The 26,472-nt window shown below is 40.7% G+C and overlaps 1 protein-coding gene across 3 annotated transcripts in view; it reads right to left on the reverse strand.

Moving 5' to 3' along the window:
• Window positions 1-26,472, reverse strand: part of PWWP2A (PWWP domain containing 2A) — a 41,763-nt gene that overhangs the window by 8,894 nt on the left and 6,397 nt on the right. For 2 of the 3 annotated variants that reach the window (XM_054037391.1, XM_054037392.1), the window contains exon 2: window positions 11,386-12,353. In XM_054037391.1, the coding sequence (XP_053893366.1) occupies window positions 11,386-12,353 (968 nt within the window). Of the gene's footprint in view, window positions 1-9,520; window positions 12,354-26,472 lie in introns of those variants that run through there. The other variant, XM_054037390.1, reaches the window with a different exon arrangement.

The following is a 26,472-nucleotide window of genomic DNA, read 5'->3' on the forward strand; positions in this document are numbered from 1 at the left end:
TCACAATCTCTTTAAAATGTACTAACTACAAAATGAAACCACATATGTGCTGTCACACATTTCCTACTCTCCTTCCAGGCCCCCAAAACAAATACCATGGAAGAACATTTCTTATGCTGAGGAATCCCTTGTCGTGAGTTACGCAAAATGCTGACTAGTGATGTAAAGGACAAAAGGTACAAAGAATGGTTGAAAACTGGAGTTGCTGAAAAGAATGAAGTGTGATTGGATCTTCAGAGGCCAATGCTTCTACATTTCTAAGCTTCCTGTGTCGGTACAATGTCTGTGTCCTTAAATGCCATCACCCCTGTGAATGCAGCTGTTTATCTGTTATTTCATTCAGTGGGTTTCACTGCATTGTATAATCAGTGATTTGAAAATCTCTGATAGCAAAGACATTTTGACAGCAGCACTTGACTGCTATTAGCAGACCTACAGTGGTCTAGGCAGTATGGTGGGACTATTTATGTGTAGGGCGCTACCAAATTCATGGTCCATTTTGGTCAATTTCAGAGTCATAGAAATTTACAATTTTTAAAATCCATGATTTCAGATATTTACATCTGAAATTTCAGGGTGTTGGAACTGTAGGGGTCCTGACTCAACTCTGAAGGCAGCAGTGCAGAAGTAAGGTGGCATGGTATGGTATTGCCACCCTTACTTCTGTGCTGCTGCTGGAGGGGTGCTGCGTTCAGAGCTGGGCGCCTGGCCAGCAGCTGCCACTCTCCGGCCTCCCAGCTCTGAAGGCAGTGCAGAAGTAAGGGTAGCAATACTGCAACCCCACTACCATAACCTTGTGACACCCCCTCATGACCCTCTTTTGGGTCAGGTCCCCCAATTTGAGAAACGCTGGTCTCCCCTGTGAAATCTGTATAGTATAAGGTAAAAGTACACAAAAGACCAAAGACCAGATTTCACGGCCGTGAATTTGGGAGGGCCCTATTTATGGGGACTGCTGGAGACTATGGATAAAAGTAGTGTAATAATCTTTGACCTTGTCCACATTAGAAAAATCAGTATAATTATCAAAGCAACTGCAAGCTATTGTTGCAGGACTAGTATAGACAAGGCTTAGGCACTTTTACCACTGTATCATGTAAACGTGCTTTACCTGACCCATGCCGATACTTGTAGCTTTGCACTAGTGTAGCCGCATCACTGCTGACTATCGCTGTAATACAGGTTCTAATTTTTTTAATGTATGCTCTCTAGAGGTGTCCTTGAATCCAAGAGGTGACACACTACTTATTCTGAAGCAGACCATGGCAGTCAGCAAGGGGAAGAGAGAGAAGGAGAAGCAGTACACTCTGTATTACTGCTACTAGTTTATAAACCCATCTTTTAACCAGTTTTTGGAATGAGGTTAACTTTATTTTCCAATTAATGAACTACAAAAAAGTAAGTCTGGCTGTTGCATCCCTTCCCCCAAGCCTATTTTAGCAAATGTAGTGCTTTTAACTAAATTACAGCCGACCCACCAACAGATTCACATTTTCCTTACTTTACATCCGTTGTCACTCACTCAAACATGCACACTGAGAAGAATTTCCAAAAAATAGCAAAACCAGCTCTGTGATATTCTGAAACCTCAACTGACAGCTAAAAATAAAAGCCTGGATTTTCCATGGAGTCTAAGGGCAGGTCTTCACTACGGGGGGGGAGGGGTCGATTTAAGATACGCAAATTCAGCTACGCAAATAGCGTAGCTGAATTTGACGTATCGGGGCCGACTTACCCCGTTGTGAGGACGGCGGCAAAATCCACCTCCACGGCTCCCCGTCGACGGTGCTTACTCCTACCTCCGCTGGTGGAGTAAGAGCGTCGATTCGGGGATCGGTTGTCACATCCCGACAAGACACGATAATTCGATCCCCGAGAGATCGATTTCTACCCGCCGATTCAGGCGGGTAGTGTAGACCTAGCCTAAGAGAGATAGATGCCCAACTCCCACTGAATTTTAATGGGATTAGGCACCTAATTCCTTTAAACTTCTTGGAAAATCCCAGCAAAATATCATGTTAACATGATATTCCAGCCTAAAAGCAAGCATTGGCCCAAAGCCATTTTTATTTTCATTCTTAAAGGCAGCCTGCAAAAAAAGTAAATGTGTTTGCGCCCTTTCTTCTCCTTTTTTGGTGAATAAAGAGGACATGAAAACTTATTTGTTTTTCAGAAGAGGCATTTTTCACATTAAATTTTGTCTCCCTTGTTTTCTAGACACTCCGTGGAAAACTACAGGATTGAAGTGGCAGCTCCCTCAGCCCTTGGTTGCAAGCTTTTCTCCCCACTATCTTCCTGGCAATGGAGTTAAATGAGTTATCAACACCACCACCAATCTGAGGAAAAATCTCTTCCCCTTAACATCTCTTTTGATTTTAGAATTCCACAGTCTCCTAAGAAATCCTCAATATGCCCCATCATTTCTAATGAAAAAATAAGAGAAAATAACTTTTCCCATGGGAGAGAAACAAGGTAGGAATCTCCTTAATTCATAAAAAGGGTGCAATGAATATTTTCTTCTCTTTGCCAATCACCTTTAAATTAAGATTTCATGGATGTCCCTGATAGATCACATGGTTTCAACCCGTCAGCAAAAGGCAACTGGTCCATTTCCAATTCCAGCAGCTATAATGAAACTTGCTGTACACATTTACCTTCCTGTGAAAAGTAATTATCTGAGAAGGTATAAGGCTCTTCCATTATATTCCAACCAATCAAATCTAAATCTCTAAAAAGGTATTAAACCCAGGATCCTGTCCAGAAAGACCACTAAGATAGAGAATTTTAACTATGTTACTAGTTTTTTTAATCATTCATTGATTAAAATAAATTAGTACATAAGGTTAATTTTAGTGCTGGATGTTTTAGAAAAACAGGTCCTAACATGCACCTTATTAATATCAATACTGAAATGATGCATTTTGGTCTCAAAAAGACCAAAGAGCATTAAATAACATGTAATTCTTTATGAAGTGCTTATTCACATAGATGCCAGTATAATCTGAAGATATACTTTTTAAGGATCAATAAAAAATATTTCTTCGGTTCTTGATAGAACCGCAAAGCAGCAAAAGTAGGGGTGAGCAAAAGTAGGGGTGGCCAAACTTACCGACCCTCTGAGCCACATACGATAATCTTCAGTTGTTCAAGAGCCTGGCACGCCTGCTGGGGCTTCTGTCCTGCGTGGAGGGAGGTCTCAGGGTTTCAGCCCTGCAGGAGGTGCCTGCCAGGGCTTTAGCCATGTGGGGCATGCTTGTTGGCTTCGGCCCTATGGGAGGCGCTTGCTGGGCATTCGGGCTTCACCCCCACTCCTGCTGAAGCCCCGAGCCCAGTCAGATGCGTCCTGAGCCCCAGCAGGCGTGTTCAACATGCTGCAGGGCAGAAGCCCTTAGCTTTGCCTCCCCGTCCCCAGTCTGGTAGACAGGGAATGGAGGGGAGGGGGATGTGCGGGGTTCCACAAGCTGCACTTTAACTGTAAAAGAGCCACATGTGGCTCGGGAGCTGCAGTTTGGCCACATCTGAGCAAAGACATCATTACACCTTAGACTCAAGCTAACACTTCTTAGACACCTACAATTTGGCTCATCTTCAGAGGAACTATCAGAACTTGTTTCACAGTATCTACAATTTTGAAATGCTGGCAGGCCATAATCAAATACCAACAATAAATATTAATATTTCTCCAGAGCCCAGCAAAAAATCTAGGCACAGTTAGGGTCAGAAAAGCAATAACTTCTAATTCAATAGAGATTTGTGCTGTATCACAGTAAGTCAGTCTTCTCTATTTTATACACCTGTTATCACTGCAAAGCAAATACTGGTGGGAGAGTAAGCTGGATTTAGTTCATGTATCACCATCATTAAACTGAGTTCCAGTTGCAGAATCTATTACTGATGATAATGCAGGAGAAGGACCTGAATCTGCTCCCTAAGGACTAGATCATGGCTACAAGTTCTAGGCTACCCCAGGAGCACATTAGGCATCATATTTTGATTCAGAGTCACCATTTGATCCCTGCTTCCCCTTTGGTCCAAACTATACCTTGTACCGCTTACTTACCCTCTGCACCAGCTTCTTTGGATTGGGGGTTGAAGAAGAAAAATAAAACAGCATCCAGACTCCCCATCCTGTGAAGGTGGAGAAACAACCCTGAAGCACCAGCTCTCCCCCACCACACACAGACCAACGATGTGGGGAGCCTACACAGATGGATAAGGAGGGGTCTTAGGCCATGTCTACATGTACAGCGCTGCAGCTGTACCGATACTGCTGCGCTGCTGCAGTGCATCTGGTGAAGACACTATGCCTACAGGAGCTCTCCTGTTGGCATAAAAAAAAAGCACTGCCGTGAGCAGCATAAGCTATGTTGGTGGGAGAAGCAACTCTCCTGCTGACAGCGACGTGCACAATAGCACTTATGTCGGTGTAATAAACTATTCCCCCACAAGCAACTCATGCCACTCCTTACAACATTATTTTTGACCTGTGCGCCATACAGCTTTGCTCTCCTTCTAGTCCCACAACACCCAGTTCTTATGGCTACCTTTACAACACCTAGGTGAAAATAAAGTAAATAGGGACAAGGTATCCCATCTCAACCTTTCATCATTGTAAGTGTTGTGTGTAACTTTACTCACCTCCATGTTTACTGATTTATTGCACAAAATAGCTAACTCCTACTCCTGTAACAATAGACTGCTAATACGCCTGTTACTTCGTGTTTAGTCATTTATATGACAATATGTATCAGCTGTTCCTATTTATATAGTTGCCTGTATAACCTCAGGTATATTTTATGCCCCTTCATGTAATTATCCATTTGAATAAATTATAAATTGTAAATGAAAGGAGACAGGAGCTGAATTAACTTATTGTGCTTCATTGCTTGTTCTTGTTTATTAGCTTGTTTCCTAATCTCCTCAGGAAATAGACCAATTCTATTTCCTAACACTGCTTCACAAAACACCTATCAGGATGATGAGTAATGATTCAAGAGGACATGAGGATACACCTTCCTACTGCTAATCTGGTCCAATTAAGTGCTCCTATTGTACATCCAAAAGCAAAAGTTGAAGCACAGCATGCAAGTCATCTGGCATTTCAAAATTTAAGAAAGTGCGGTAGCTTGCTTTGCACCTTAAGCTGGCACTGAACGTTACAAGTCTCATGTCAATTTTCCATTGGTATGATCCATTAAGGCGAGAGTCTGGCTACCCTGAGAACAAGACACTTTTTTTTAAAAAATGTGGTTTTATCATACCCTGAAAAATCTTGACGTTCTTAGACCTAATACAGTTTAGCCAAATAAAAATCCTTTCAATGCTGAAATTGAATGAAGAAACTGTTTTACTAGTCAAATATTAGAAGCTAAGTAGCATGAATGTTGTCTTTTAAAGAATATCTGAATTAAAAGTTATAGCTCATAGAGATTTAATGAAATAGAGTTCTTAAACATTTGTTTTTAATTTCCTGTAGAACTTTGCTCAATAGAAGATGCAAACAGTCACATTCAATTTCATATGTGGATGAATGACTATTTTTACTCCAAACCTCTGAGACAATGATACTTACAGGGATTTATTGGGATTATATTCTCTCCCCTTCACATCAGATGCTTCTAATTTAGCTTTAGAGGCCTTCAAAGCAAAGTTATGTTTTGTATCCACATTCATGGCTGACAGCCTCCTATTTTCTCACTTGAAATAATTTGGGTAGATAACAGATGTACTGAAAAAGAACTGCAGAACTGCAAACCCCATAATCCACTGGCCGTGATGTATTTTCTTAGGCTGGCAGCAAGTTAGGCAAATCACCACTACCCTTTACTGCAGCGTAACACTTTCCTTCGTAATACATAGGCTGCTGATAGATGATCAAATAGTACATTTTCACTTCGGCACTGGTTAGGCCTCAGCTGGAGTACTGTGTCCAGTTTTGGTCACCAATGTATAGAAAGGATGTGGAGATACTGAAAAGGATCCAAAGGCAAGCAACAAAGATGATCAAAGGGATGGAATGCAAGCAAAGGCTGAAGGAACCAGATATGTTTAGTTTGGAAAAGAGGAGATTGTGGGGGGCATGATAGCAGTCTTCAAATACTTGAAAGGCTGCCTAAAAAAAAGGATGGAAAAAAGTTGTTCTCTCTTCCCACAGACAGCAGGACAAGAGGCAATGGGTTCAAACTACAGCACAGACTTAGGAAGTTTTTCCTGAGATTTAATCTAACTGTAAGAACAGTAGGACAAAGAAAAAGACTGCCTAGGGAGGTTGTGGAAGCTCCTTCGCTGGAGATTTTGAAAATGAGGCTAGATAGTCATTTGTTTAAACACAATAAATCCTGCATGTTGGCAGGGGGTTAGACTAGACGACCCTTGCGGTCCCTTTTAACTATTATTCTATGATTCCAGCAGTACCAATGTGCACTAACAATTACATAGCTTAATTCCAAAGATGCATCATCCAAGCACTGTAAAAACAAATGCACCTACTATCAGGTATTTATGAGTCTTTAAAATGATCTAAAATTGATTTCAGAGCTATTAGATTGTGAATATACTGAAAACCACAGGTACAGCACAGCCTGTGCTCACAGTGGAAACATCCATTGGGATCCGGTGAGCACATTAAACAATTTCTGGCAAGTACAGAGCAGGTTGCATTGGATTAACTTCAAATTTTCCATCACTTAATAGCCCCCAAGGACAGGGTGATAAGGAATGAGGTACAGTTGCAGCTGTTTACAGTTAAAAAGTTTTAACAATCCTTAACATTTGCTCCACCACTAACTCAACTAACTCTTTGGACGGAGAGTACACCACAGATACTTTTCCATGGATTTAAAAGGAAGACAGTGGTGAAAGTAAGTTCACCTAAGCAAGCATTTTAGGCAATTCATATGAAGTGTTGTGGTGCAAAGAACTGACAGGTTTTAGGTTACGAGACTAAGTATTAGTCTAGAGAACAGTTTTTGTTCTTAACATTACATGTGCAAGATTTGTGCTATCTGTATTACAAAAAGTCATTCACTACAAAGACAGAACGTGTGTGTGTATGTCATGATGACCACTCATTACATAAGACATGCACACAGAGTTTCTTGTGAAGTTATATTTGAAATAGATTTGTTTCTTTCCCAACTCACTGAACAGTCTCTGAACACTATATACCCTAGTACTATGCTACTCTTATATGGTACAGTAACACCTCACTTGAAGTCATCCTGGTTAAAGTTGTTTAGTTATTAAGTTGCTGATCTATTAGAGAACATGCTCATTTAAAGTTGTGCAATGTTCTAACACCCTCCACCACCACCCCCAGCGCCTACCAGCAGGCCCCGCAAATCAGCACCTCTCCTCACCCTCTCTGCGCCTTCTGCAATCAGCTGTTTCGTGGCATACAGGGAGGGATGGGGGAGGAGCGAGGATGTGGCATGCTCGGGGGAAGAACTGGGTGGGAAGAGGCGGGGCAGGGCCTTGGGGGAAGGAGTGGGGTGAGGGCAGGCCTAGGGTAGAGCCAGGGGGTCAAGCACCCCCCAGCAGTTTGAAAAGTCAGCGCCTGTGGCCCCAGAAGCCTATGGCTGTCTCCAGCTGTGCAGAGATCTAGAGGCCAAGTGCCTCTGTGTTGTGTGTCCCGAGTGTACCATGCAACCTGGCAGATTGGGTCCCTTAGAAGACTACTGGTCTCCCCAGCACCCCGGGGCGGGGGGAGAATGCATTCAGTGACTAACTTGAGCAGGCATTTGTGTGATCTGCTGCTCAGAGGCTAGCAGACATCCCCATTGGGTGCTGGAGAAGGATTCAGCAGTATCACTTCTGATGTGCTGCCGCTTGCCTGCTCTGCCTGGCTCCCATGTTGAGCCCAAACACGCAGAGTTTGCACAGGGAGGACTCAGCAGGCCTGGGAGGTGGGGCGGCAGGGTGTTGTTGGCCCACACCCTCACCAGAGCTCTGGGGCCAGAGGATATTCACTTACCTAGTCACAGCTGTGAGTCAAACCGCATATAATGTCTTTTGTTTTGCAAAATTTTTCCTGGAACCTAATCCCCCCCAACCATTTACATTAATTCTTATGGGGAAATTGGATTCATTTAACATCGATGTGCTTAAAGTCGCATTTTTCAGGAACAACTACAACGTTAAGTGAGGAGTTACTGTATTACAGAAGATACTATCCAAAAGTTCTAAATATTTTAAAAAGTTGCAGCAAGTTAAGTATCCAAGTATTTTACCTCAGATTTTTGGCTCAGAACATCAGATGGCTTTTATGATGTGGGATCAGTTCATTTTGAGCTGCCTGAAACTAGATATCTGCTCTATACATATAGAGATGTCTAAAAAACCCACAGAGTGAATTTTTTGTCTTCTGAAAACAGCCTGCTTTAAATCACAAAGTAAGGCTTATGTACTGAAATACTGTAATTGTTTCTGTTTGCAGGAAAGAATATATAAATACAAGAGTGAAACAGGATTTCACATTATGAAAATTTTCATTGTGTGTTTATTACATTCAAAAAGCATTGACTGACCTCTTGAAATTTATTTGTTAGGGAAAAACCCTAGTATAGTTGTAAAGTTAATTAGCATCTACCACACAGATTGCAGTAAGATCCTCAGGAAATCTGAGCAAAATCAATTTGGACCAACATGTATTTGTGTGGGTTTTTTTTTTTTTTTTTTTTTTTTAAACACACTAGATATTCAGTAGTTACATGAACTTGATATCAGAGTAACTGAACAAGGTTGGAAGACACTCAGTGTTTTGGAAACCAACTGACTTGTCAGTTGCAAGGCAGCATATTGATCTTCTAAAACTGCATCACAATAAAGATTCTTTAATGGGTTCAATCACTAAATCCTGACACTGTATTTTAGTTTTACAACTACATTCAATTTAAGTTTAAATTTGTATTCCTCATCTGTGCTTTGCCAATATGAGCAAAATGGAAAAACTTGGGATGGGAATTGTTCTGGAATGAAGGCAGCCAAATTCTTCACAAGATCGTACAAAGCTGGAACAGGGAAAAAAAAAAAAAAAGATAGTAACTCAAATGGTCAGGTATAGACCAAAACTAGGAAGGAAAAATGTAAATCGGCTGCATGAAAATGCCCCAACACTGAGCAACAGACATGCAAGAGTAGCTAACAATAGTGGAGATTGGGCTTAATTAGCTTTTGACAGATGGAAAAAATGGTGATTGAAAACATTTCCTTACTGTATAAGTCATATTTCTGTCTTTGTTCAAATCTATGGAACAGAACTGAATTTATGGAGAAATAATTTGACAAGCTTTACCTAAGACAAGAGCTCGCTACAAGAGCCAGTTTTTGGGGAAACAGATGAATGCTTAGTCTCAAAATTAGAACCCTAAGTATATACCAATAGTACTTTACAGCAAATGATCTTTTAAAAGTGCTGAATGAGAAAGAATTTACATTTTAAAGGGGGTGTCTCCTCAATATCATGTACACAGAAAACACCCTAAAAATTTTTCAAAGCTTTTTGAGAAACACACACAAGTAATTCAGATTTAGTCAATTTTATTTACAGTTTTGTACATTTCAGAGCATTACACAATTACATATTCTCATTTTCTGACCTGCAAACAGATACCTTAAAACGGAAATATTAAAAAAAATATGAAGTTAGATACATCCAAAATGCAACAATTACACATCTGACAATTCACAAAGTGTAATTTACCAGGACGTATCCTAAGAATTTAGGAACAACCAGTCAGAAGAAAATCTGACTAGTTTCAGCAATCAATTATTTACACATTCAAACAAAACCTCTCTTGCTCTAAACTCCCAGACAAGTGGCCTGGAAGATTTTTCAGTGGAAGAAAGACAGGAAGTTATGATTCACACCTATGCAGCATTAACAGCCCTTGATCCCAAAATACTGAGTAACATTTCAGCTTTGCCTTTGGGCAAGAGGCATCCCCTCAGCTTGTCAGACCCTGAAGTGTCGTACTTGTGCCCCTGTGTGCATAGAAAGGCTGAGTGTTTGGGGAAAAAAAGTGGTCACCAAGACCCCATTTAATCTGGCCTTTAAACTCTGTTTAAAGGGGTTAGTTAAACTGGTTTCTAACATAATTTAAACTGGCCATGTGGATGAAACCAAGCATGTTTTTAAACATGGTTTGAACTCACTTTGGCCCCATTCACACCGACCAGCTATATGTATAGAAGCTACTTAATGCAGAAGTGTTGAAACAAGGTTTAAAGGCCAACATAAACAGGGCTTAAGTTTTTACACTTCCCCTGGTGGGCCACCCAGGTCACAGCTATTAATTACTTCCATCCCTTGTTTACCCTTTGCCATCTAGTGACTAGATACATACCGGCTAGAAACTACTAAAAATTCCCTGCAAATAAACTGCCCTTCAGCTGAGGCTATGGCTCCTATGCATGGGAGGAGTTTTTAATTTAAAAAAAGATTTTCGTTTGAAAAATACGGAAGTTCTCACTTTAATTTTGATTGCATGTTCAATTTGTTTAGTTAACTTTTAAGAAACAGCTACAAATCAGAACAATTTTCGTATAAAAAGAGCAGCCAACTGAGTGCAACGTTTTGAATTGGCCAAGTCCTTCATGGCAGCTCTCTAACTAGGCTATAAATTTTGTGGAGCCTCCAAATTCTTGCCTACCTTACTTTCCACGTTCACGTTTCAAACTGTGTCAGCAGGGCCCGAACTTCGGGAGTCAGCTGCTTAGCAGCCTTAGCTGCCTCTGTGATGGCCTTGCGGTAAAGGCCCTTTCTCTTCTTATTAAAGCGCGACTGAAAGTTTTCTAAAAAGGGGGACAGTTGTGAAAGAGCAAGAAAAGATGTTGTTGGGGACCCAAACCACGAAATGCGGGCCTCCTGTCGAACTAAAAGGCCATTATCTTTCCGGCTCACAGTTATAGTAAGAATACGGGCTGGCCACCAAGGGAAGCCATAAATCTTGGCCCAAACAATGTCCCCTACACATATGGTCCTGCCATCTGGTGTGACACATTTAGAGACGTTTTTGGAAAAGACTTTCATTTTCAAGGAATTACTGAGCTTTTTCTCTTCCTTTGAAGAGGAGGAGGAGGAGGAGGAGGAAGAAGGTGCATGCATGCTGCCTGGAGGAAAATCAAAGCTTTCAGTAGAACTACACTCAGAGTTGGTGGATTTCAAATCATCTGTGCTATCACTACTACACACTGATGCACTGGAAGAGTCAGATTTCTTTTGATTAAGGGTCATGTAAACTGTTATATTGCTTTTGCTGCCTCTCTTGCCCAATGTCTGGTGTTCATCCTGATCAACAGTTACATGCACTTCACTTGTGTCCTGAACCTCACTGCTGGCCTCTTCAGGGCCTTCTGAGGGGCTCTGATTTTCTGAAGGGGCCTCACCTGCTGAGCGGGTGGAGGAGCAGCGAGACTGGGGCTTAGTTGCCATCTTGCCACTCCGTATTTTCTCAAGTCCTGTCTTGAGAGATGAGTCATTTTCTTCATTCCGGTACCTTTGTGGTTTTAAACGCAATCGGGGTGGGAGGGAACCTGAGCTGGTGTTCTGAAGACGTCGTGTAAAATGGACCTTTGAATGTGCATTTTTGGAAGTGGAAGTTGCACTCTGTTTCTTTTGTGCCTTCTCTTTGGCCATTTTCAAAACTTCCCGAGCTTTTGCATGATCCATGTTTTTGCTCTGGAGAACTTTTTTAGTATTTAACTGAGCTTTCGAAGTGTTTGCTTGAGCAGAAACTTTAACTACTTTGCTTCTGCTGTGGGCAATATTTGAAACTTTGACCACAGCATTTCTTTTCTGGCTTTCATTTTGGCTTTTTCCATCTATTTTATGGTCAGTTTTAATTTTTTTATTCACAGTAGTTACACTCTCATTTCTTCGCTTTTTATGATCCTCATATTTTAAGCAGTCACTTGCATTGCCACTTTTTTTAATTTCTTTTTTTTCCGCAACAACACTGTTTTTACATTTGTCACATAAGACCTGCCTAGGTCGTAATTTGATAGCATTCATAATAGAAGTGGGTTCCTCCCTGTACATTTTCCGCTTGGGCCGCTTAATTTTTCGGGGCGGAGGCTGAGGTATTGATTGGTTATACGTGTCCCTGATAAACAAAGGAGGAGGATATGGCGCTCCCTCATGGAAGAGGGGAGGTGGTTTAGAAGTCCATAGGCTTTTAGTGAGGCTAGGTTCTGATGGCTGAATGGGAGAAGAGTCATCAGGGACTGCACCACTGGCTTCACACTTCACCTGTGTCTCATCTTGGAATGGTTTACTTTGGAGCTGCATGGCTTCAGGTTTATCCTTGTATTCCCTTTTAGGAAATATGGTCACAGGGATTCCATGGGGTCCAAACCTTAAAGGGGAAAAAAAAAAAAAAAAAGATAATTTTAAGTGTCCTCATTTTTTACTACACTGAAACAGATATTTTTAAGAGGTCCCTGCTAAGGAATTGCTATTTTTAAAAGACATTTTAGCTATTTATCCAGAGTCTAAGAATGTAGTTTTATTTTTCCTCAAAACAAGACACTGGACCTGTACGTTTAACAATATATAGTTAGTATAAGTCACTGAACACAGGCTCCAGACTCATGAACAAGTCTTAAACAGTAGTACCAGTTTGTGCAGTAGCTACAGTTTAAGTGGTTGCTACAAGTGGCCCTAAACACACATTACTGTAGTCTAGTCTCAAGATCTCACTAATGGAAACTGGATCTACTTTGTAGTTCTGCAGAAAATGAATGCTGAGAGAACTAATTCCAAAGGAGAGTGGATTTATTACCTCCCAAGAAAGTCAGCACAAATTAAATTGCATGCTAATCCAATCGAGGCACAGAATTCCTAGAAGTCTTTTGAGCAATACAAAAATATTTAGAACATTTTTTGAGAGTTATCAAAGCAGATTCAGTATGTTTTAAAAGTATTCAATATATACATGCTAGTACCTGTTATAATGGATAAAATAAAATGTAAGTGATAGCAAACTTCGTTCTTCATACACAAGAAGTTTTCCTTAAGAACAGTACTTGATCATTTGATGCATTACATACAGTCTGAGACAGAATGCCAAGTGACTTTGGGTCTATTCTGGCAAAGATATCCTTGTTACTTCAATACACTTGGTACAAATATGCTCTCCCTTCTCTTCCCCTACCTCACAGCATGTCTTATGCCATTCTATTTCTCCCAGCTAGCCCTAGCCAAGTTTTAAGATTTATACTGCAGCTACAACTGTTTTCGTGGAGTATGTGCAGCAGACTCAAATATTTAATTCTAATCCAATGGAAAAGAAATCCCTGAAAGAGTTGTAGGCATTGGCTCAATTTTGACTGGGCACCTGTCTTCACTGCCTTATTAGCTTAAAGTATAATTCGAGTTTTGCCCCTAACTTGATTCCGATTCACACACAAGATCTCTAGCTCAAGTTAAGTGGTATTTTAAACTCAAGGTAGCTAGACCAGGGGTCTCAAATTCAGATGACCGTGAGGGCCACATGAGGACTAGTACATTGGCCCGAGGGCCGCATTACTGACACCTCCCCCCGCTGCCCTCAGCCCCGCCCCCACTTCACCCCTTCCATGAGGCCCCACCCCTACCCCGCTTCTTCCCACCCGTTCCATGCCCCCATTCCAACCCCTTCCCCGAAATCCCCACCCCAACTCTGCCCCCTCCCTGCCCCCAGGGGGTGCAGGAGGGGAGTGGGGTATGGCGGGGGCTCAGGGCAGGGAATTGGGGTGTGGGGTGCAAGAGGGATGCGGGGTGCAGCAGGGGGCTCAGGGCAGGGGGTCGGGGTGCAAGGTGCAGCAGGAGGCTCAGGGTGCGGGGTATGGCAGGGGGCTCAGGGCAGGGGGTCGGGGTGCAGGAGGGGTGTGGTGGGGGTGCAGGATACGGCAGGGGGTCGGGGTGCAGGAGGGGTGTGGCGGGGGCTCAGGGCAGGGGGTCGGGGTGCAGGAGGAGTTCGGGGGGCAGGCTCTGGCCTGGCGTGCACCAAGGGCAGGGCAGCCTCCCTGCCTGCCTGCCCTGCCCCTGCGCTGCTCTGGGAAGCGGTTGGAACCTGGGGGAGGAGGAGAACAGGGGTCTGTGTGTTGCTGTTACTTCAGACACTGCCCCCAGCAGCTCCCATTGGCCGGGAATGGGGAACCTCGGCCAATGGGAGCTGCTGGGGGCGCTGCCTGAAGCAAGAGCAACACAGACCCCTGAGCTAAACCATTAGGGATATGGTTTGAAGCTTAAGTGCTATTGAGGTTCACATGAGCTAATAATGCAGTGGGGAATCAACAGATAGTTATAACTCACTAGTTGCTAACCAACCACTCTGAGTACATTAACTTGAGCTAACCACTGCTGTTCAGACAAGCCCATAGATAAGAGGCTGTCATGCAGCATGCATTAGTGTTGGCTGTACCATTCTCTCTTTTCAACATGAACTGAGTGCATAATTGCAGTAAATGAAGTTAGGTACTTAGAGACTAGTGTCACTTACCAATACAGCTTAACTAAATGCAAGTATGCTGCTCTATTATGAAACAGGGCATTGTATGTGCTAGAAGATTCTTTACATTGTCAACAAGTCTTTACTGATTTACTTTAATGCATACTGATTAAATGTGGTAAAAAAAGTTAGAGGTTATAAACAAAGCAATCTTCAGACAAAGCTGAAATGAATATGCTGCATCCAAACTGACATGGGCCATTATTCCTCCCAGTTGTAGACCATATATAATTTTGCAGAGGAAGAGCAACCTCAGTGGAGTTTGGTTTCCACAAAAGTGCTGAAAGGAAACACCCGAAAACTTACAGAAAACTAACATATTGACAGAGTCATGACTGTTACCTACACACCAGCTACTGTTCTGTTCATCTGACCTTTGAGCTATAAGGGAAGAGAACAAGAATAGTATGTGTTAACAGTTTAAGCACTACAGTGCGCCTCTACACATGCTAGTGTGTATGGTTCTTCCCTTCCCCACAAAATAAACTAATTTCCCTTTGAAATTCAGTTCAGGGGGTTCTACCTGCTTAATATCTAAAGTTTAGACACTCCTCCATTAATTCAGAAGAACACTGTTCATTTTAACTATTTCTCTGATGTATTATTGAAAGTTTCAGACATTGTATTATGTATACACTCAGAAATGAACAAATACCTCTACAGTTATTTGAAGGAAGTACACCTGGCATAAATCCACTGGGGACTCATTTTTGAAAATCTGAGATTGTAACTGCCTTAAAGGTCCACCAAATGGACCATTATGTTTATCCAGTCAAAGAATACTTACATTACACAAGTAGCATTCTGGTCTTGTTGAGGCTCAGAGGTAATTTATTCACAGGAAAATTAAATTTTAGGGAAGTATTTACAGTATCAGCTAACTATTAAATTCACAATACTTAAAATGCAATGTTTTTGACTGCATTACGTAGTCACTGCTATCAAGAAACTTTAATTTCTTCCATACTGGTTAGGAAGATCTGTATCCACTTTTTGATCAGTTAGATTAAGGTATCAGAACTTGGAAAATGCATACAATAGACATTATCCCAAGAAGTAAACCTACCAGACAAGATATGGCAGTACATTAGCTGCCATGCACTAAGGCCCTACAATTTAAAAGGACAAGAGAGCTGTACTCTTGATAATGGTAACTAAAAACCCTAGATAAGCTTTTCATTTAATTATTTTTCTTAAAGATAATGGATTTTTTCCCTACATTTTCCAATGTTCTCTCTTTTTACACCTCTTTCCCTAACATTATTGTAAAGTGGGGCCTGTCTTATAGCCCTCTCTTCCGGCTGGACCCAGGTTTGCTCTGGCTGAGCCAGCACTCTCCCTGTGAACCTTCCCTGGACTCTGTGAGAAGGTCATTTCCAACAGGGTCAGTTCTTGCAGTTTTTTTTATTTCAAGTTTCCTCAACAAAACAAGATCAAAACTTCTAAGTCTGTCCCCCAAGCCTGTAAGTTCCTGAGCCCAGAAGTTCCTGACTTTTACCTCAGAGCCTTTGTGATAACAGGATTTTCCAATCTCCCTCCTGTCCATTTTGTTTCTGGGCGCAGTTCCTCCCAACAGTCGCTCCAGCCTCTTCTGGCTCCCCCCCCCCCTTTTTTTTTTTTTTTTTTTGGAGGACCAGCCCATTAAGTTTCAGGTCTTCTCCCAAGTGTGGCAGCTGGAGTTAATCAGTCAGCCAGCTACTGGCCTCTCACACCAGAGGAATACCATCCTTTTACTATAGTCACAATTATGCTCTTTACCACCTCTCCTATATTTTGTCTCTTCGGTTTCTTCCTCACCACCACCCCCCACAAAAATGACCTGTATATTCTTAAAAGCCTACTTTTCTATCTTATCTACTCAATTCTTCCCTCTCTGTTACATCCACTCATTCCACATCTACCCACCCCTGCATACATGGGTTTCTGATAAGTGTCAGCCCTAAAGAGCTACCAGACCAGACTGAGATGGGGGACTACATTGTCAAGTGGCAATATCCAGACAGGAAAGTACCACAATATAGGCATTTTATACTCCACCTTCCCCCTCTCCCCACCCCCAGATCCTGGGTCCAGTTCTATATTTTTCCTAGTCTCTAGTTTAGAGAGACTTCTGTCTACTGCCTCAGTGAGCCAATAACCCAGCCATTTTTCCTAAAGAGGACAACAATGGTTTGATTAGATGATATTGGGTTATTATTAAGATGTTCTTTCCCCAAACAAAAACAATAAAGGACAGCAAATTAATTTAGGAACTAACTATATTCTGTTGTGTTGCAGGGTTTCACTCCCCAATTGCCATTAAACATTTTTTAAAAACTCCACTTCCCACCCAGTTCTACTTACCTCCAATTCCAAGCAGACAGTTTGGAAACCTCCCCAATAGCTAGTTTTGAGGGTGGGTTTCTCTGCTCTTAGTTTTGTTTGTTTGTTTCAGGGAAGTATTGCAGAACCATGGTAAATAACATTGAGAACTGGCTTTTAAGTCCCATCACATTAACAGAGGTCAGTCAAGTTTATATAAAGATGTGAATTCCATATACAGCTCAAACTTAGACAATCTGTAACAAATAAGAAGCTCACCTAATGATTTCAATCACGCTTGTTTGACCTTGTTGAAAGAGGGACAAAATCAGAAGCCACAATCTAAGGTCAGCTTTAGACTCAGTAACCTCTCTTATTTTGGTCATCAAGTGCTTACTGGAAAGTGTTCTATTTGCTATAGTATAAATCTAGCAACCAGAAACAATTTTAAAATCACTTTACATAGTATAAGATTTTCAAAACAGGGATGGTGCTTTTTTTGTTTGTTTTAAGACTACATAACACCTAGTCCACTGTGGATGCTGCAAAAAACAAGTAGTAATGATGCTCAACCGTTCCTACTTAACAAATCCAATTGTCTTCCCTCTCAAAGTTCTGTGAAACTTAGGGGCTAGTGAAGCACAGGACCCATGGGACAGTTCTGGGAAGCATTTAAATTAAGATACATACCAATTTAAGAATACATTGTATTAACTCACTGTGAAGTTGGGTTCTTCATTATAAAATGCAGTGCTTATAATGGATTACCAGGAACTGTCATTGCATAGTTTGCTGTAACTTTCTACTGTTGGAACTGGTTTACAGTACAGTAACGCCTCACTTAAAGACGTCCCGGTTAACGTTGTTTCATTGCTGATCAATTAGGGAACATTCTCTTTTAAAGTTGTGCAATGCTCCCTTATAATGTCGTTTGGCAGCCGCCTGCTTTGTCCACTGCTTGCAGGAAGAGCAGCTCGTTGGAGCTAGCTGGCGGGGGCTTGGAACCAGGGTGGACCGGCAGCGCCCCTATGGGCTCTCCGCTCCCTTAAGTTCCCTGTGTGGCAGCCACTCAGCAAGCTATCAATTGCTGGCAGTTCAGCTGTCCCTCCCTGCACTGCCATGTGCTGCTCCTGCCCTCTGCCTTGGAGCTGCTCCCGGGAGTCTCCTGCTTACTGTGCAGGGGAGGTGGAGAGCAGGGCTAATGTCAGGGTGTACCCCTCCCCCATGATCCTGCACCCCACTTACCCCATCTCCATGGGGGGTGGGGGGAGGGAGACAGAATAGAGCTCAGGATGGAGGGAACTTCCTGGGAGCAGCTGCTGTCTCAACTTGCTGATCTACTTAACAAGGCAGTGTACTTACAGTGGGGTCAGCGTACTTAAAGGGGTAATGCACATCTCTCTCTCACACACACACACAGGGTGTGTCTCTCTGTCTCTGTCTGCCATGCTGTCTCCCCCTCCCTACATTTGTGCTGCCTTGTAGAGTGTGAGGCTACACTAACCACAATGGACTAACCCTTGAAGGCTCAGCCAAAAGCTAGTTCATCATTTAGCAGTAAGGCATTCCCTGGGAAATATCCCACCCTCTGACTTCTCAACCAAGCTTCACAATCATCATCGCTGTGTACAGTATTAAATTGTTTGTTTAAAACTTACACACACACACACACAATAAAAAAAGTCTTTTCCAGGGAAAAAATTTTCACCAGACAACCTAACCCCCCGCTCCCATTTAGATTAATTCTTATGGAGAAATTGGATTCGCTTAACATTGTTTCACTTAAAGTTGCATTTTTCAGGAACATAACTACAACGTTAAGCGAGGAGTAACTATATTTTAACATTAATCAAGACTTCCCCCAACGTTTTCAAACATGTGATAAGACAATACCACTGTAGAGTCCACACTTCTAGTACAAAGGGTTCACTGGAGCCAAAATTTGGCCCTGTATGACTTGAAAGATGAAGCTCCTAAATCAGGTTCGGTACAGCCAGTTTTCCCCAACAGCTAGATGGGTGCTGGCTTCTTACTTGGATACTGCTCCACAGCAATGGGCTACCTTCCATCTCTTGTATCTCTCTGTCATTAATAGGTTTAATTTGTTGGTTATTAGGCATCTAGTAAAGTTCCTGAGTCTGTCTGGATGCATGGGTGGGGAGAGCGTGCGAGTGGGAGAAAGGAAGAGATTGACAGGGTAAGTTAGAAAAGAGAATTGAAGTGGAAAGGTTTGGGAAGGAGAGAACTAGAAGAAAAAAGTAGGGGTGATAGAGAAAGGAAGGAAGGAAGACACTGAAGACGACAAACAGTATTTCTTTTCTATTGCATGAGGGGGGAAAAAAGGGCAGAAAAAGACAGAAAGGGAGCAGATCTAACAAAGCCAAGGGAAACAGTAAGGGTGATTACTTAAGTAACTTGCCAAATATTATTCAGGTTTCACTAATTTATCAGATGAAATACCACAATGTACTGAATAAAAAATAAAAATCAAGCCCCATCTCTATTTCTGTAGTCACTTACTTTTTACAAAACCTCAAAAAGGTGTTCTGCTAAGTGTTTTTGTTCCACTCTCAGTTTCTTTGTATTATATAGACTAGATGTTTCAAACGAACAGAGCAAATGGATTTAAATTTTGATAGAATTTCTACATGTTTACAAGTTTTAAAAGAAAGTGTTTTGGTTAACTAGTATTAGCAAAGGTGAAGAAGGACCACAAGAAAAATGCCACTATAAAAATTCGAAGATGAAAAGCGCATCACCACTCTTCAGATTAATCTTGACATCAGGAGTCACCTTTACTGGCCTATGTTCTGAACTGAAGTACATCCTGGAAGTCTAAAAGGTTTGTAATGTTTGCCATCTTTTAAAGCAACCAAAACCAATTATGCAACATAAGTTAGGCCTGTTTAACCATTCAGTTTGAAATAAATGCAAAGTGGCAAACACTGCAAATGATATCTTCAATTTGTCCTCATATCCAAACATAATGGTAAAGCTAAGCAAGAGCATTCCCTGCACAAAGAACCTGTCTCAGGTACAATATTACTTTTTATTAAACAGAATGACATCCTTGAAGTTACCATGTTTCTATGATCTGCTAAATACAAAAATAAAATTTATTCTTGATGCATGACTCCAGTCATGAGTGATTTATATTGTTCATAGGACAATGTAATCTATAGCTTTTCATTCATTTTGATGTAATTACACAACCTACAACTACACCCTTAGTCCTCATCTGCAAAGCAGGAAAGATCTTGTGCTAGAGCCTCTTATGTAACTGAGCTGTGCTTGGCACAGGACTGGAGGAGGGCAGGGCAAAAGGTAGTTTAAGAGTACCTAACCCAGGTACTAGCCCAGGTCTGGACTAATTCAGAGCAGACCTGTAGCTACTCTAATTTACAAATGGCTGCATATGAGCCTCCAAGATGCGTTCCAGGCCTTTGTCAAAAAAAACCCACCCATATCAGGAAGGGGTTGATGTAGAAAATGCTATGCCAGTTTTTGCCACCAACCAAGGAATTCCCCTCAGAGGGCTAGTTAACCTGGCTTTCCTGAGGCTGTGACACACAGTAGGAATCAGGACCTGTCCTCTTGTTTCAGAAATATATAGCTGAGGGAAGACTTTACTATTCCTATTAACATTTTATAGTAATGCACTGCCACATTTAAGTAATGAGCTTGACATATCAGTCAGAGGTCATTTCAGCCTCTGAGATAAACTGGGTGCATGAGCATTAATGCTGTTAGGGATTTTATGTGCTTAGGATATGAGGGAATGGCTAGAAGAAGTGTTAAAAACAGAATAAATGAAGAAAGATTTAGCAATCCCAGAGAAGAGTGAAGAATGATTCAGACATGAAGTAGCAGAAGTAGGGCACAGCCAGACTACCTGTACCAAAATAAGGAAACTTACTGGAGCATGCATGACCAGCCTTACTTTTAAAACAAAGACCATTTCTGATACTACCAAATTTACCACATCACTAAATTTTTGAAGTCATCACCGGTCAAGTACTTCATAAGGTTTTTGTGCAAGTCCTGTGAGCTATGAGAATTAATGAATATTCAGAGCTAATTATGTGGTCCTCTAATTATGCATAGACTAGTTAAGTGACATCAGTAAAACCAAAAGCTGCAGAAGCTTCTCACATAAATTTTGATAAACTGATATAACTAGAAAAAAAAGCTAAATCTACATAAATTTAAGTTCTCTGAAGGGTAGCGAGGAGAAAATAATTATGTATACTTTCAGAATTCTGTTCTCAAGTGGCGTGAGCTACCACAAGAACGTGAAATATTTGAGTCTTTGCCTATATGTGAATTAAGTCAAGACTAAAGCAAGAAATGTGAGTACACGTTATAAACGCTCTTCTACGATTATAAGCCTATTTAGGAATTATCTGTAGTATTCTTTAGTCTAAACATATGCACACAAGCATTTAAACAATGCATGATGGCATGGAGGTTTACTTTAATGGGTAGGACTTAAGTGAACCCTTCCTGCATTTGCAAACTACATGGGGGAGGAGGGGAGTGGAAGAGGAAAAAAGCTTTTCTAGCAAAGTAACAACCTCCTGCAGAGAAAAGCCAACTAGGATAGATTTAAATCTAACGATTGAACATGAGCTATGTTTCTTCAGTCTCTTGAAAAGACTTATGATTTCATGGTTTCTGGGCCTAACTCTTATGAGAATGCATGATCACTAATCTAAATCAGAACAGGAAGTTGATATTTCAGGAAAGAATCAGATTTGATTTAATACATCATTTACAAGGAGTCCACTGACCTCTGATGTGTTATCACTGACAGTCAGCCTACAATAGTCTGATTATAAATTAAAATATTCTCTCAATTTGTTTTTTTTGTTTGTTTGTTTTTTTGTTAATCTTACCCAGTACAGTATTCCTAATGTGTATTCTGCAGAAGCCAAGACAGGAATCATTTGGTTTAAGGTTCAAACATTTTGTAGTATGTTGGCTACATTTATTAAAATATTTAGCACCACTTAATTCTGAGCATCTTTGTTTCATGCATCATCTACCTAATTGAAATATTTTACTCAGAATTTGAAGGAATTAGTTTAATAATAAAGCTCCAATCTGACTGTTTGTGCACATGAGTATTCAATAGCTACATTGGTTATATATTATGTAAGCTACTTAACACCAAGCACAGTATCCTGAACATGGGTATCCAGAACATAGCCCTAAAATATTTAATATTTCACTATTATTCTGCTTAGTGTAGAATTTAAGTGTCTACCTAAATATATACTAAGTATCCATCGGGACACCAGTAGGTATCCACAGAAGCGGAATTATTTTCTCAATAGTTTATTTCCCTCCAGAGTAATATAGCACCAGAGTTCACAGTTCAGAAAATGAAGTATTTCATTTAGTCAAAGTTCCAGAGCAATGGCTTGCATCTCCAATTTGAGTTACTTCCATTTCTACAGAAACAGCACATAGTAAGTGGCCAATGCCTTTCACCACCCCAAACGTTGCTTATTAGGATCTGCCAGTAGTAATAATTATGCATGTCCCATGCAGCCAGTGTTGGACTGATGGACTCTACATATAAACAGAATACTTATGGGATAATATATTTCACTTACATGTAAATGACAATCACAAGTCTTTATTTGGTATAACTTCTGAGCACGTAAACATCTTCCAACTGAAGTTAAAGATTTCTACAGTTAAATATTGAGTGTTTTAATGAAGTTACATCAGGAATTAACAGTTACACCTGTCAGAGAAACTAGATCAATATCAAATAGGGCTTTTTGAAGGCCCAGATTGAGCTTCACTGAGTGAGAAAACACTGTACTGCTTGCAGCTGCATGCTTCTAGTTCCCCTTACATACAGAGGAATCCGTTTTTTCACTGCATCTTTCCCACCCACCCAGGACCCTGTGGGTCTGCATCTATAAACAGCGAGGGGCAAGCTCACTGATCACCAATAGAAAATATTGATGTAGAAGTTGTATTATTTAGAGTGCAACCCTGAAACTAGAAACCCCTCTTTGAAATAGGGGGAACCACACAGGCAGCACTCCCTACTATAGCTTCACGAAACCACATTCTGTATAGACACCCAGGGCCATCTCCTGAGAAGTCTGAAGGATCTGTGTATGGGGCGGGTCCAAACCCCTGATTTTTCCAGAAAGGTAGGAATGTAGCCCCTCCCCTCTCCTCCTGGAAGAATTGGAAGGAAACTCCATGTAAAGTTTTCTGCAGCTTCATCTCCACATCAGCATGTCTAGATAACCAGGTTACACTAAGGTAAAAAATATATGCCAATTTTGAAATGGGTTTTTATTTTTAAACTTTAACCTGGATACTAAGTACAGCTTTTTTCTTTTGTCATGACACAGTGCTAGGGACTCTGGGTTGATCTAAACAATTTTCATACCTATAAACTCAAGTTTTTTTTAAATTGGTTTTGTTAAAACTGTGTAATCACTTTTTAGTAGACATTCTTTAATTAATTTCAAAGTTCAACAAGCACATTGCGCTGATTACAGTCATTCAATCAATAAAGAATCACTGATGTATATGGCTCAACCTTCACTTCACCTCAGTGTAGTTTGTCTGGGAATTTCCTTTTTAATTAAAATATCTAACACTAAACCAGAAAGTCAAAAAGTACTATCATGTAATATTTCAAATGATCTAAAGATTAATGTCAACTGAAGTCTTTTTCAATTTTAACTTTTAGCACCATATTTAGTTGGGCTCCAAAGTGACATAAAGCAGTCAGAACATACCAGGTTGTACACCCAAGTTTCCCCTCCACCCTCCTGTCCCCACATTCCCTCAAGTGAAGGGAAGCCAAGTTGCCCTCAGAAAACATGGTGGCATCCTATGCTGTCAGAAGGCGGAGAACACTACTATAAGAAGCAGATATATGCACTGGCCATATATTCTAAGATCAGTCCAACTGAGAACAACAGAAGATGGCAGCCATTTTAAAATAGGGCATTTCTTTGTGGAGTTCTCTGTAGTCTGCACTGGAAACTTTTGCCAGCACAGGAGTGTCAGTTAGTGGTGTGATTTCTTTGTAAACCAGCTGAAGCCCTAGTGCAGATGTAGTTATAAAATTTATTTTGCTTTATTTAATATAGCTATCCGAGCAAAATTTAAGTTTAGATGGGATCTTATTCAGCCTCTCTTTTATGAAGAGGAAAAACGAACAATCTTAATATATTATTTCTTTCAAAACAGTCTATGTACAAGATTCCAGTAAAGTTTTTTACTCTAATGGAAGCTTGAAGAGTCCGCATTCATTCCATTATTAAAATGAATTTGTCATCAGGAACAATAAAGAGGTCTGACAGGATACACAATATCTTAGGAGACTCATTTTAAAATTAATTTTTATTTGATTAATGGATTTACTTACATTTCCAAAAATATTGCTCTATACTTGGAGGAAGTGCTAGGCTTATGGGAAGAATATGCTGTAATTTTCATACATAAGAGAATCTATACTTTAACTGAAAAACTCAATCCAACTACAACTGACACCTCCATAATTCTTTTTAATTATCTGCATTACACTAGCACCTAAGAGCCCATAATTATGGACAAAGAAAAAGCAGACACTACAGAGATATTTGACATTTTGTGGCTGTTTCCTAAACAGCTTGTCCTACCTGGCTTTTTCACAAGTCCAAAGAACAACTGCGTTTCCCTACTTTTTAGTCACCAGAAAGAGATTTGTGACTCCTAAGCTATGGCTACACTAGAAAGCTTACAGAGGCACATCTCCACCAATGTAGCTGTGCCACTGTAAACTCTCTGCATAGCTCCCATCAGCTTAATTATTCCAGCCCCAGCAAGCAGCGGTAGCTATGTCGGCTCGCCCAGCAACAGCAACAACAGCGCTTAATTCAGCATAAGTTATGTCGCTCAAGGGAATGGCTAATTCATGCCCGAGTGACATAATTTATATCGACTTAAACTTCAGTGTAGCCATAGCCTTAGTGACATTGTGCAGATCAGGCAAGGAAGGAAGGAGAAACAATGTTAGAGTCAAAAGATAGGCAGAAGTTGGCCTCCCCCCCAATTTTTGTGACTGAATATTAACTTCGTAAACTTCAGTAGTTCCATAAAACCTAAAAACAATATCAACCTGCACCGTAGTTCCTTCCCAAAACCAAAATGTACGCAGTTCATGACAACCTGGGATTTGGACAATTTTTCAGTACTCTTGTATTTTTTAATAGAAGCTACATTGGTTTAAGGAAGCTGACTGGAGAAAATTCTTTACCCCTTCAGGGACAGTCAGGTAAAAAAATATCTAAAAGACAGTTTACCTATATTGTTACCACAACCTTAGATTCTCAGAACGGAAAGATTAAATTTTAATCTTATTTTTCACTTTTGCTTGGTGTTAAAAGTGAAGACAGACTAATCAATCTCACTTTCCAAAGCTCATGCTTTAATCAACACCAAGCTGCCATGTTTGAGCTATAAACACTGAGAAAATGTGTTTATATCGAACAATCTTTGGACCAACTGTGACAGTTCACATAACCTCACTGGGGTCTACAAATTCTTTCTACATATGGAAGTAGAAGTTCTATATGAGCAGAAGCAACATAAGCTTCTAACCACTTTAGAAGTATCATTGGGAGAGAGCACCATAACAAAGCAACAAATAATAATTTTACAAAAAAAGAGTTGAAGATTTATGAAGTTCAGGTAAGCCAAGTGGATAAGTTACATGACAACTCTGCTTTTAAAAATCATTTTAATTACCATTTTGTTCCAACCAAAACCCAATTTTCATACAACTTTGTCTGCCAATATGTCAGACTGCTAGAGATTAATGCTCTCTCCTCTGAAGTCTGGTATCTCATGCTTTCAAATGGCAGAAGACTTTGGTTTCTAGCTCTCATGGTTGTTCTTTCTAGAGCTGCTATGATGAAATTCAAAAAGGAAAAAAAAAACCCTGCATGTCAGAATTGTGATTTTTAAGGTTCAGTACATCATGATATACCAGGGCTAGAAACAAAATCTTTCTGTTGTTAAACTAAGAATTCTGTGATTGTTCACAAGAAAATAGAACTTAAAAAAAAAAAAAAAAAGAGAGACACACACGGTGAAGTCTTAAGACTCAGCCCAATATAGTTTTAAATCCTGGAATAGCATTCCAACAGGATGAAAAGCACTCACACCACCTCTTAAGATTTAGAGGTGCTATACTTCCTAATGTCTGCTTCCTCCAGGTGCAGAGTGAGCCTTGCAGCAATTCTGAGCCAGCAGGTGGCATTAATGTATCAGAAACCAATATAGCTGCATGCAGTGTCATAAGACCCTCAGAATACAGTGCATGCATAGAAACACATTAATTTAAAAGGAGATTGTGTCTAACAATTTTTGCAGATGGCAACGTATATTACTATAATTAAAATGTTAGAGAAAATATTTCTATCCAAGTTCACCATGTGCATGATCAACTTCTGTTTTGATAGTCAGCTGCACTTCCCCTCTCATGCATTAAGATGATACCACCACTTATGCACTAGGAAGGAGCTCTCAAGCATTACCTTCCTGAGAGGACGCAAGAGGAGCTTAAAGGTAATAGCAGCAGCACTACTAGAATTAAAATCAGCAGCAAGCAGGCGTGTGGGAGTGTAAGCAGGAGGAGAGTGGGCTCAGTGATGCTTGT

The sequence above is a fragment of the Malaclemys terrapin genome, chromosome 8, assembly GCF_027887155.1.
Source record: "Malaclemys terrapin pileata isolate rMalTer1 chromosome 8, rMalTer1.hap1, whole genome shotgun sequence".
Lineage (NCBI taxonomy): Eukaryota > Metazoa > Chordata > Testudines > Emydidae > Malaclemys > Malaclemys terrapin.